At 44.4% G+C, this 13,462-nt stretch overlaps 1 protein-coding gene across 1 annotated transcript; it reads left to right on the plus strand.

The window, feature by feature from the left end:
• The first annotated feature begins 7,569 nt into the window (after positions 1 to 7,569).
• GPR148 (G protein-coupled receptor 148) lies at positions 7,570 to 8,628 on the plus strand. Its single transcript, XM_071566919.1, has one exon. The coding sequence runs from the start codon at positions 7,570 to 7,572 to the stop codon at positions 8,626 to 8,628; it is 1,059 nt and encodes a 352-aa protein (XP_071423020.1).
• The last annotated feature ends 4,834 nt before the right edge of the window (positions 8,629 to 13,462 follow it).

Here is a 13,462-nt window from a genome sequence, read left to right on the forward strand (position 1 = left end):
TCATGGCAGGGGGGTTGGAACCAGGTGGCCTTTAAGGCCCCTTCCAACTCAGACCATTCTTTGTTTCTGTGGTACTGGTGGTGCAGATTTGAGGCTATGGAAGCAGAAGGACTTCCACATAAACTGACTCCTCACCTTCTCAGACTACCAACAGCACAAACATCCTTACATGTGTCTTTGTGTTGACTAAAAGTGGGGATTAGTGGTGCATTTTAGAAACTGACTCACAGAGGGTGTTGACAGCTGCTGGAGAGGTTCACAAATAGTGCAGGAGACTTTCAGGACAGATAGCTGGGAATGAAAAGTGACACTGTGTGTCTCATTTTCACCATCACTTCAGACCTCCAAAAGTAGGCAGGGGAGAGAAATAAGCAGAGAAACAGTCCTAGCTCAGAAATTGATGCAGAAGCAATTGGCACAGTACTTGGCAGGAAATGAAGAGACACAAATGGCAGGGGTTGAGGTGGTGTCCTGGCGGATGGCACACATAATTCCTCTGTTGCTGTGCTAGAGCTGTAGCTGGCATTGATGTAACAGTGGTGGTTTGAATACAGCTCAGGCAAGATCCAAAATCAACTGAATATTGTGGGCTTCCCAGGGAAACCAGGTTTTTGAAAGGAGAAGGAATCATGGGGCAGCTGGTGGTGGTAACGCTTCCAGGAATGGGAACTGCACAGGAGTGTGTGCCCCTGAACTGCCCCAGAGCATCACTGGGGGACTTTGGTGAGAGACCAGGGTGGTTCTGATACAGTTCATCTCACAGCTTGTTAAAATGGCTCATTTAAAGGGGTTGCTAATTCATGTAAGTCTTCTTCCTGTACATGCTGTCTTGAAGATTTTGTGACCTATAGCAGTTTTGTGCATATTCATATTCCTCTTAATTGCTATCCACTGTGCTGGGCTGGCACAGACATGTTTTCTTTGGAGCAAGAAAATGCTGTTTCACGGAAGGAAAAAGCAGCTCAATTAAAAGGATCTAGAAATTCCTAAGAAAATGCTGAGAATGAGTTAGAAAAATAATTTTTCTAATCATCCCAGTAGTTGTAAATATAATGAACTACTATGGGGCAGCCATTTGCCAGTGGATATCTGAGCTACTTCCGAGCTACTGCAGGTATTTTGGAGCTGTTGTTGGCTCTGGGTGCTGCTGAGAGCAATAATAGAGGAAAAGAGAGGATGGATCCTTTTTGGTGCTTCTCATGCACATCCTTTAATGAGCTGTAATTTGGACTGAAGAAGAAAGAACCAAATAATTAAACTAGAAATAAAAGGAACTGTGTTTACTGAAGATCTCAGCTTCTGGCTGCCTTCAGCAATGTTCTCTCTGTGCCTCAATCAATCCCTGCTGTGAGCTGTAACTCTGCCAGTTTGGTGAGAAGTTCTGGACATACCAGGGGGTGATGTGCCCTCTGTGTGGAGGTCACCAGGAGAGTAACACTGGTGTGGGTTTGCATAATCCAAACGGTGGTAAAGTAACATCTTGTTGCCTCACCAAAAAATCTGTCTTTTCTTTATGAGTTCGGCGCATTTGTGTTCATATTCCCGCCCTAACAGTGTTTTCCTGGCATGAAGTCTGACTCTGGTGTGAGGCAGCAGGGAATTGGGATGGAAATGAGCGGAGCAGCACAAAGCGGCTGTTAGAAGGACAAGGCGCAGTGAGGCCTCCTGTGGAGAGAATCTAATTTTTAAGCACCTGTGCTGAATAAGTAACAAAGGAGCTGCCAGGAAGGGACAAACAGCGCTTGTGAATGGCACTGTGTATGCGGCCCACGGCTTGTTCTTGCTTGGCTAATAGGGGACCGTGACTCTCATTCAGCACATGCTGGCGGTTAATCCCTGTGCCATATGGCGGCTGTGCCTGGCACCTGCTCCAGCAGTGTGAGATAAGGTCAGCGGCTCCCTGTGGGCACACTTATTGCAGAGAACCAATGTTGCTTCAGCGTCTTTGCCACTCGGGAACCGCTGCCGTTCCGAGGTACAGCACTGGGAACTGGGAAGGAGCATCCCAACTTTGGCACGAGGCTCCTTCCTCCCAGGATGGTGCTGTGCCTTGTGCTGCTCCGTGCCATGTACAGATTGTATCCATTCATTCACAGCCTGTCATCGCAAGGCATGAATAGGAAGAGATAATGTGTATTTTCCTTCACACTGTGTTTTTCCTCCCTTTTCTGTTTTGACTCCACATCTGGAGTGTTTTTTCCAGCTTGATTCCTGTATTATCTTTGCCCGCCAGGTTGTCCAGGGCAGGCGAACCCTCCCCAGCTGTCAGGAGGGAACTGTGACAGTGTACAGCTGTGGCTGGAGTCCTCATGTCTGCTGCATCACCATTAAAGCCCCTGTCTGTCTGCCTGTATATGCAGCCTATCTTTTCTGCCTTTTTTAATTCCATCTCTGTTTGGTATTTCACTTTAACTTGCACTTTGCACTCTCCAGCCATCTGTGCCTTCTCATCAAATCATCCTTCAAGGAAGTATCGTGGTAAACCTCTCCTGTTCTTCCTGGGTTTTCACATGAGACAAAACATGTTACGACTGAGACACAGCCAGGAAGCTTCTGCTTTTGCCTGCCAGCAGCAGCCCTTCCTAGGCAATGCAGGAGATCACTGCAGGTGAGACAGGACAGGGACACAGTGACCACCAGAAGGACAGACAGCCTGAGATGGAAGGGTGCTCTAAGGAGTTTGGTGTGTGTATGTAGCTCCCCCATTTGAGAAGCTTTCTCTCCTAAAGAAAGAGTAAAGGAGCCACAAATTCAGGCATGTATTTCTAATTCTGCTCATGGCTCTGTGTGATCTTGAATATGGGTTTCATGTCTTCTGACAGATGTTAAATTCTCAGATAAGAGTGATATATTCTTGTGCTTTATCTAAAGGCCTTAGAGTTCTGCAGGTAACTCCTGTTAGCATCAGTGTTCTATAATGTTCAAAATTTAAGCAAGGTTTCTCCTTACAAATTAAAGTGCTTCAGGAAAGAAAATAATATTTTAAAAATAGGACTTATTTAGTAGGCTGTTTGTTGTGTTTCACAAGTGCATTGCTATGAAAAGTAGGTAGGCAGGAGAGATAATTAAATCTAAGAAATAGTCTAGGATGGCTTCTCTTGGTGTCCCATGAGTCTGTCCATAAATGATCATGAACAATAGCAGTTGTTTGCATAAATCCCTGGTCCCATCTGCAGCTTGTCATAGGAAAACATGTTAGTGGATCAGTCAGATAGAATTATTACTGTGGCAGAAGAGGAAAACCTGTCTTGCTTTGCTTTGCCAGGCTCAGAGAGTGAAGATGGGTGAGTTCTGCTGGCTGCAGCTCACAGCAGTCAGGGCCACACAGCGATCTGCAGGAAAGAAGGTGGTGTCTGGGACTTCTTGAAGCTTTTGTTGAAATATTTGTCAAATATTCCAAAGTTCTCTTCTTCTGACATCCACCTTAATTCTCAATATTGCACCTGCAAGGCAGCTTTGGTACAAAACTTACCTTGGCTTTGTGATCACCATGGCTTGATGGTATTTGGAATTAGAAAAAGTGATATAGGGATTTAATGCTGAGTGTTCCCTGTCTCTCCCAATGTCCTTGCTTTTGTTTGGGAACATCATCAAAATGTATTCAAAAAAGCACTTTCTAATCCTTGTTTTCTTTTGTTTCAGATTTCCTTTGACCTTTAAAGCATTGTAGTCTGAGCTTAGTTTTCACACCCATTTCTTTACTTCCTTAACTTTAGTAGTTGCTGTGCCCGATTTGTGAACTTTGTACAGTTACAAGAGCAATGTGTATGTCTCTTATCTACAGCAAATAACAAGCAAGGGCTGAACAATCCTTCTGGACCCACGTGGGGACAGATAGTTGAGGACAAGGTTTTGTACCTCTCCCCTGTGGCTTGCAGAAAGGAGGGACTCTTAAAGGTTTAGGGAAAAAAAATTTGTCTTCTAATTGACTTTCTATTTAAAGGAGAAGGAAAAGGGAAGGTTTAACCAGAAAAACAACACAGTTAAACTGCTCTGATTACTATTTTTCACTGACAGCAGCAGCTGATTTCCCCAGATTGAGAATATGGATCCAGGCAGGAAGTCTGGTTCTCCCTGCCCTGCTGGGAGGAGCTGACCAGCTCCTGGGCACTTGGCTATTCATGGCTGGGGGAGCCTCACAAGCAAGGGAGGTGCTTTCTGAACCTCAATGACCCTTGGAAGGAGGGCATTCATGGAAAGGAGTTGCAGAAACTGTAACAGCACATGAAGGCTCCTGAGGCCAAGGCTTTGTTACTAAACATGGCTGGAAATATCCCCATGAAACAAAATTCCAGTGGAAATGTTGATTTATTGGGCCCGACTGTCTCACCCAAAACACTTCTGTTTGAGGAGCTGTGTCAGAGTCTGAGGCAGCCTTTTTCCCCTGCCCTTGGAGTCCTGGCCAGGCAGCCCAGAGTCTGGGGCAGACCCACAGCACAGTAGCAGTTTGTGGGCTTGGAGTGGTGTGTGATGCTGCAGCAGGCAGCCACCTCAAAGACTCCATGGTCAGACTGAGAGAGATGTGATGGGCCAGGGAGCCTCAGGGGTGAATGTGAGCGTGCAGGGTAATCACACACTTCCTCTGGGTAGCCCCTTTAACACAGTCTCTTGGGTTGAAGGGCTGGGGAAATCTCTGCATTATTCAGGTTGCTTCCCTTTCTTGCACGGTGCTTTTGTGACTTGTTCAATTGGTCAGGGTAAACTCTTTGTGAAGTAGGAAACTTCCCTCTGTGTGTTCACAGTTAAGTCCATACCAAGTACTGCAAGACAATAATATTTCTAATCTTTTATGTTCAACTTGGCAACACCCTTTTACAGTCAGTAACAGAATATAATGTAGTGCAGTCCTTGTTGGATTTTCAGTGCTCAGTGTGGCTGGATGGATGCTTTCTGTGATCTCCCACTCATCAGATAAGATAACTAAACTTTCAGTGGGATGTTTATTGAAGCAGAAATAAGTAAAGTAATTAACAGTCTGTGGTTCAGTTTGAAAATCAATACAGGCTGTATTGAGCTAGAAGAGGGTCTGATAATACTATATGTCTGCATCAGCAAGATACGTAAAAAGTGTGTCCACTTAACATAAATTTACCAGGGAGCATTTTAAAAAATCAATAATGAAATCATTAAGGCCAGTTTTACAGGAAATTGCAGGAGAATCATTCAGGTTGGCACCACAAGATATTGAACACTGAGAAGCAAAGGTAAGGAACTGCCTAAGTTCAGAATCCTTGAGACTGGTCTTCAGAGCTGCCAGCCCCTTGCAAATGGTCCAGATGTAGAAATGCCCCCTAAGGTCAAGAAAATTAAAGGAGCAAACAGCCAGATATTCTCCAGAGCCATCCATTTCTGGGTTTATTTCAGTGTGCCAAGACACCAACCTTTCACATTGTTAAATATAGCAGAACTGTACAGAACCACTCCTGTGGAAATCTGAGGGGACTGGCCTTGGCCCAGATCTGATGGGGTTGATTCTGCCTTCCAGTTACTTGCTGCTGTCCATTTTTGTCAAACTAAAGCCTTGCTGTGCTCCTTTTAAGAGGGGCAGAGTGAAAGCTGAACAAGCTCATGCCATGGGCTCACTCTGCCAGCTGTAGGCGGTAGCAGAGGAGTAGCTGAGCACAGCACACACAGGCTGTGAACTTGTGCTGTCTCATGGGCTCTGTGGTACTCTGTATGTGGGCTGAATGAGGGTCATGAGGTACTTTGCCTGTGTCATGAGGATGTCGACTCAGAGAACCTGAAGTCGCTCAACCAGCACAGGATGAAGTTTAAGGTCCCTTCCCACCCACACCATTCTAGGACTTATTTTTCTAACAGCCAAAAGTGTGCAGCTGAGATGACAATGAGCTCTTGTTTTTTCACATTCAATCCTAACCAGATGGTGGAAAATACAGTTGTGATTTAAATAGAAATGAGAGAAACTGCCTATTGACAGGACATCCTTGGAGTGTCATGAGCTGGGAGGTGGCAAACACTTCCACCATTAACAGGGATCTGAAATTATAGTTGTAGGTGATTTGCATACATGAGTTTTCATTGTTTCCTTTCCACTTTGCAATAATGGTATAATTGAACAGTTTTGAGTGCTACTGTCTACTTAAGGTATTATATCATCATCATCATTGATAGATGCAGGGCATGATCCTGAAGTCAAATGCATAATTGCATCAATGTTGCTCACACACTTTTCAGTGGATGCAGGATTGAGTGAGCAAAAATAATCACCTTCTGTTTTGCCTACCCCAGGCACCATAGCAACTGAAATGTATTGCTCAAAATCATCACTGGTTTTCCCTCCTGTCCCTTGGTTCCATATGGTGCAGCCTGTCAACTGTTTTGACTTCCAGTTCTGTGAATGCCAACTATCAGTGTGCAAGGAAATGAAATGTGCACAAGATTTGATGACTGATTCTGGGTCCTACAACCTGTCTGTTTTGTTGCTTGGCATGCCCTGAGACAGCATGTCCATGGCACAGCTTGGCTTTCTGCATGTTGAGCTGTGCCCTGACCCCCATGGAGGGAGGGATATACTGCATTGCCAGGTGCTGGTAGTGCTGGGCAGATAATGAATACAAAAATGCCAGGTTAAGTGAGGAGCTGCCTATCAAAACAACAAAAAAAAAAAAGCTTTTCTTCTGATCAGAACATGCCTGGAAGAAGTTGAAGAGTTCCTTTTCTGCAGTCCAGATCCCTCACAATTCTCTGTGCTCCTGAAATGTGATTTTAAGGGCAGCACAGTGAACCAGCAGATTTGTGCTGGCCAGCAAGCCAGGAATTGACCTCCAAATGGACATTGGAAGCACCACATCTGCTGCAGGGTGTGCTGGTACGTTACAGTGTATGTCCCTCGTCCCAATTCACAGATTGTCTGTAAGTCTGCAATAGATGAGAGTTCAGTGTTTGTGTATCATGCATGAAAAAGGCAGGGGAAGTCTTATCATTCATGAATAGCGTGGTTTGATTCACTGAAGCAAAAATGGTTTTCATCTGCAAGTAAGATAATTTCATTCACTAGAGCCATTGTGCTACAATTTTACAAGAGGATGGGGAGCCTTTTTATTGATCACTTCAAATCAATTGTGTTGTTACATACAGATTGGTGCAAAACCACCCAACCTCATTTATGACTCTGCTACATCAGCACACGTGAAATGCTGATCTGTATCACTGCGTATTTGTTTAATCAAGGCAATGTTTCTTCTGCCTCATTGGAGTGATACTGTGATGAAAACAAACGCAGATTACTGAAAATGATCAACCTGTTTGTTTCTGATCAAAGAGCGAGCTGAGGGATTTAGTCTTCTTTAAACCACACAGAGACTCATTCTCTTTTCTAAAAGTTAGATTATGCAGAAAGAAAATAAAATCACCAGCTTTTGACACCACAGAATTGTTACAACTTTCAGCTTCCTGTTCTTGAGCAGAGCTGATAAAATTGGCTACAGAGATCACTTTGCTTCCATGGGTGTTTTGCAACCTCTGCTTCATTTACCTCTCTAAGGACTCAGTGTAGAAGATCCATCTTGCTTTCTTCAAGTCAGACAATCATCCCAAAATCCTAAGGAAATGGACTTCTCTGGCTGTGCCGCAGTAAGGAGGTCAAATGCAACTGTGCGCCGCCTCAGGGATATAGAATTCAACAGTTCCTCAAGTTTGGATGACACTACTTTGTACTTTCTGCTGGAGGAATTATCTCTCACTCCATCAGGCACAAACATGAATATGTTTCTAATCTCTCCAGTTGTCTGCCTCATAGCAGGTGTCCTCATCATTCCTACCATCTTATTTGTGATCTTCTCTCAGTTTAACATCCGTCAGGAAACAAGGTACCTGCTGCTGGGAAATGCTCTGCTTTCTGATCTCATCTACCTGTTGTTCTACACCCTGTCAGCTGCTCTCAATGCAGCACATCTACATCTCCCAGAGGCAGCTTGTGTCCTCCTGCTATTTTTGCTGGCAGTGGCGTACTGTGGAGGATTGTTCACAGCTGCTGCCATAGTCTTCGACACATACGTAGCTATTTTGTTTCCTTTGCGCTATGTGGCTATTTTGCCTCCTTCACGAACTAAAAAAATAATTGCTTTTCTATGGATGTGTTCTGGAGCTTTCCCTGGGATGTTCTTCCTGGTGCTATGGAGCACCCACACCTTTGTGCCCTGTGTCCTGGAAATGTGCTCGGTTCCAGTAATACTAATATTAACTCTGAATGGGACTGATGCTCTGAAACTCTGTTTCTGGCTCTCTACCACGGTTATCTTTCTCTGCCTGTCTGTAATATTTTGTTGCTATGCTATTCTGTATTTTAAAACCAAACATTCGGGTATATGGGAGAGCATCTGCTCCAGAGCCAGTGTAACATTCTTAATGCACAACACTGTGTTATTTTTTTACTTCTTTCCACTCTTGGCCCTTTTCATAGAATCATTCTTGTGTGTTAATGTGGCCATCAGACTGCAGACAGGAATCCTGGTCTCCCTGACAGTTTGCAATGTCCTGATGATTCTTCCTAAAGTTTTGTTCCCTTTTCTATATGGGCTGCGATACAGAGAGATCTCAGCCTCTCTCAAATCCATTGTCAGGAGGAAGCAGCTCCGTGTGGTGTCACCAGCTCCACCACCATCCTGAGCCAGCACAGAGCACAGTCACAGCAGAGGAGTTGTCCTTACCCTCTTATCATGCAAGACTGATGGAAATCACTCGGCTTCCAAAGAAGTGGAGAAGTGATCAACCCATGGTAGAAGACATGGGTTGACTGGTCAGCCTCCTCACTGCCAAGAGGCCACAGATCTTTCTTTGTGTCATGGCTAAGAATACAGCAAATGCTGCTCTGGATGAAGTTCCAAGCTTTGTTGTGATGTGAAAGGCAGAACCTTCAGGAGGAGATATTAAATCAAGATCATTTTCACCCCCCTGTTGCAAATGCCTTTCTGAAAAAGCAGAGCAGAGGGGGTAACCACAGGTCCCCTGACAGCATCACCTACAGCAGAGGATCCTTAACTAAATGTGCTGTGAACAGAACAACTGTTTCTTTCATGTATTCTTGCAAGGTTGGTAACCAATGTCCTATTCTTTAAAAGATGCACTGAGAGGTGCCTCTGGAAACTGCTGCACCCAGTGAAATGCTGTGCCTCAGCCTGTGCAGTGTGCTCGTGTATTTGCTGCCTTATGGATTCTCTCTGGCAACTGCAAAACTGTGAAGTTTTATAAAATCTCTGTCAGTGGAGTCACCTTTGCTCAGTGTCTGCTGGGCAGCCCAGCACATGACAGCGCCGGGGGCTGTGGAGATGATGGATGGGCTGCTCTGAGAGGGAAGCTGAGCCAGAGGCAGCGGGTGGCATTCCCTCCCTGCAGGGCACTGACCTGCTGTGCTGGTGCTGGGGGAGCCCAGCGGGCGTGGGGAGCCTGGAGCAGCCCAGAGCCCTGATTGCTGCAAGGCTGTACTGGGTACTGAGCCCAGCAGCAAGGGCAGCAGGGCAGGAGCAGAAAGGTGCAAGGATGGGCACAGGTCTACCCCGTCAGACAGGATGCAGGGTGAGGGAATAAGCATGAACACAACATCTGAGTCCCTGTTGAGATATCTCCCAATTCTGCCTCACAAAAATCTTCCCTAGCAGCCTGATCTCAGGTTACAGCTGCACCGTGTCACAGCTGCTGCTGGGTACCTGCCACCAAAGCCTTAGGTCAGGAGAAGAAGCTGCAGAGCCCATTGGTGTATCAGGGCCAAGAAAAGGGAGCTCTTGGAAGAGCCTATTAAGTTTTACAGATCAGCCACCTACCACTGGAGGACAAGTGGAACATATTTTTGACTTTAAAAAAAGCAAAATTGCATTAGATATAAACTTCAATATGGGAAATTTAAATTGCAGTTCTGTTCCTTGGACTTGATAAAAGAGCTCTGTATTCCTAAAGATAATTAGAATTTGTTGTATTTTATGTAAAAATACATTAGGCTTTAAAAAAAAGCTCCTTGATTTCACTGCAATATTTTCCCTGTGTGCAGTCTCTCTCCACCTTCTGTTTGTTTGTGCTGAATGTGGCTTTTGGCTATTTCACACTCATCTGAAGAATTCCACTAAGTGTGAGCCATGAGAAGATTGGTGTCAGGTTGCATGAAATGTTTTTGGCAATAGAGCCATTTGAGTGGTTCCTGCTGATCTTCTCTCCTCATTCCCAAACTGCTTGTTACTCTCCTCACATTGCAGTGTCTGCTCTCTCCTGTTTGCTGATGCAACTGCTTCTGGGGTTGCAGGTTAAAAATATCCCTTCAAAGAGAAGTGGTGTTGTTTGTATCTTAACTGAGATCATCCCAGTGCTCTGTGCTATAGGATGCTCTGCAAACAGCTGTGTCAGCACGACTGAGGAGGTAACAAATTCCAGTTCAGAGTGTGGGGGCGAATGAGGACAGCCATCTCAGAGAGGCTTTGCTACTCAGGGACACTTGTGTAAGAAGCATCTCTCAGGTAAAGTTGTTGTGAGTGAATAAACTGTAATATTGTGTATTTGCTTTAACCATGGTTCTGTGCTTCTCAATCCTGTTCAATAAAAGGATCTAGAAGTCACTTCTTACTGGATTCTTTTATTTTTCTCCAGGATGAATGTACCACAGAAATCTGTCACAGAAACCGTGTATGCAGATTTCTTACTCAGCCTGTAACAGGGATCTTCCATAACCCTAGGAAGGGTGGGGAAAATGGCTGCATACTAAATCAGATGCTTTCTGCTCAATCCCTTTGGCATGAGGAAAGATCAAGAACAGAAGAGGTACTTTTAAATCCCCAGACTCCTCAAAACCTGGGACATTTTTTATGCTACTGCCCATTGACAAAGATGCTGGTAACTTGGAGTTTGTTTTGACCATGTGAGGTCCTTTCAAGTTTACCTTTATTGGAAATTTTCACGATAAGGAGTAAAGATAGCTGTGTAAATACTATGAAGTAACATAATTCTATACAGAGCCATAGGTCACTGCATAGCTGCAGGTTAATAGTGCTTGATCTTCCTGCCAATTATGAAGTTAATCTCCTGGACAGGATTCTATTGCCAATTCTGTAGCTCTTTCTTACATACACATCCCCTGGATATATTTTGATACAACTATACATTTGGTAACATAAAGAAGGACACTGACAGACAGAGCAAGTGAATCACTGATTGTGGCAAGTTTATGTATATGTGAAATCTGCCCACACTGGTATCACAAGGACCAGGCCAACAAAACATTACTTTGTGGAAAGTACCTTCTAAGAAATATTATTGCAAGCTGGCATTTTATTAATCCACTTTAAAGTGGTTTGGCATTAGATAGATACGTTTTTCTTAAGTGACTGCTTGTAAACAACTTCTTTCCAGGGAGTATTACTATGCTGTTTGGTACAAAAGCAGTGTGTTGCAGAGTGTGTAGAGGAAACACACCATACCCCTGAATCATTTGTCTTTGGGGATTTCACCAGTCTATCTGAATAAGACCAAAGGACTCATCAGGGCAACATCACAAGCAGAAGGTTGTTGTAATGCTTTTCATAAATGCCTTGAGTTTTGTCTTAGAGATTCTGTATTTTCCAGAACCTCATGGCTGTAAGTGTTTACCAGCCTTGTAAGGTTGTCTCCACATAAGCTCTGGAAATTCAGACTGAGACTATTTACCAGAGCCCAGCAATCGACCTCCCCCAGGTCACATAAGTGAACATCTTGGATGTCATTGTGCCAGCCCAGCATTTTAATTTAAAGTGAAATGGAGAGCAGTTGGTTTTAACATGTGATTTGGCAGCAGGGGGGCAGTAATCCTTTAATGAATTGCAATACCATGAATCACTAGAAGTGTTCTAATTTATAGTCCAAATATATTCCTGCTCAGTTTTTCCCCTCTTTTCCTGTGCCAACATTGTCACTGCATTTAGCACTGGTCTCTTCCCTCCCCGAGCTGGATTTGCAGTGCAGTTTGCTGTCTGTAACCTGCAGACTGAAGGGAGTCAGACCTGCATTCCAGGGACTGGGTCTGTTCAATATGACACTGGAGACATAATTACATCAGAGACAGGTCTGTGCCTCCAGTGAGATCAGTTTCAGTGTCAGGAGATACGGAGGAGCTCCAGGCAGGTAAACAAGCACATGGCTTTGAACTTGGGCTATAGTTCATTGCAATGATTTGAGTAATTATTCAGTAAAACTAATTAACCTCCTGCGGTTTTAGTAATTAATTTTGGAATGCCTACTTCTGGTCCATCAGTTGGCTGTGTCATTTTCTTTGGGAAGTTTAATATAGTAACAGGGCAGAAGGGAACTGGCATTTGCCTGCTTGCACTGGGGGCAGCCCCAAGAGCCCCGGGGCTGTGTCCCAGCCCAGGGGAACAGCACCAGCTGCCCCCAGGACAGGTCAGGCAGCTCCCACAGGACAGGCTGCTCCTTCCTTCATCAGTTGTTGTTTTGTACAGCAAGATACTGTGTGTTCTTTGGACAGAAACTGTGATTTTGGCCATTCGCTGCCAGAGTGGGTTATGCATGGCAGAGAGAGAACCCATGATAGGAAAAGTAAATCACAAGTTTCCCTGAAACTTGATTTCTGTTGTCATCTGTTTGCACCCCCACCTCACTGCTGGTAACTGAGGGCCCAGCACTGCTGGTTCTTGCCATTCTTTCACAAGTCTTGTGATTTTTGGCATCTGCATAAAACTACTGATCCTGAATGTTTTTGTTTTTCAACAGGCTTTGAATCCTTCAGATTGCAACAGGAATTCAAAAAGCACGAAGAGCAGGGAGGCAAATAAACACAACTTTTCATGCTCTGCTATTAAAATGTCAGAATTTTTGAGCAACTCGTGAGTTAGGAGAGGAAAAGCAGCCAAGCTGTGGTTGTGCTGTCTCGTGTTTGTCAGTGAGAGATGTTTTAGCTCATGCTTGCCCAAGGTCTGCAGATGTGGCTGGGAGACCACTGCAGGGGAGACAAGAGGCTGTTTTCTGCCTCTGTTATATGGAGTTAAGAATTTGTATTAAGAAGTTGATTTGGACAACTCTTTTCCAACTCAGTGGTTTATTTTTCTCAAGAAAAAAATACAAGTTCTGCTACAGGCATGAAAAGCATCAACAGATTCCTGAGGGCTGCTGTTTTTCAGGATGATTCCCAGTAGGAAGAAATAGTCAGACTCAGCAGCTGCTATTATTAGTTCTACCAATAGGTAAAGATACAGAAATGTAGCTCCTCAAAGAGAAGGGAGACCACCCTCCCACCCCCATTCATCCACCTTCTCTGTCCCTACAGACCAGCCAGTACTGCTGACCAAGTGAAAGGTGGTAGCTCTTCTTCACAAAAACCTTTTGAAATAAAATACTTTCTCTAGAGGGTATTTCTTCATGCCCTCTGGAAAGCAAAGTGGCATGGGACAGTTTGGGCTAGCATGGGAGTGTGAGAAAGAACATAAAAGAGGGAAAGGGAGCAATTAAAAAAAATGGGAATTGAAGGACA

This window comes from Pithys albifrons, chromosome 11 (assembly GCF_047495875.1).
Source record: "Pithys albifrons albifrons isolate INPA30051 chromosome 11, PitAlb_v1, whole genome shotgun sequence".
Lineage (NCBI taxonomy): Eukaryota > Metazoa > Chordata > Aves > Passeriformes > Thamnophilidae > Pithys > Pithys albifrons.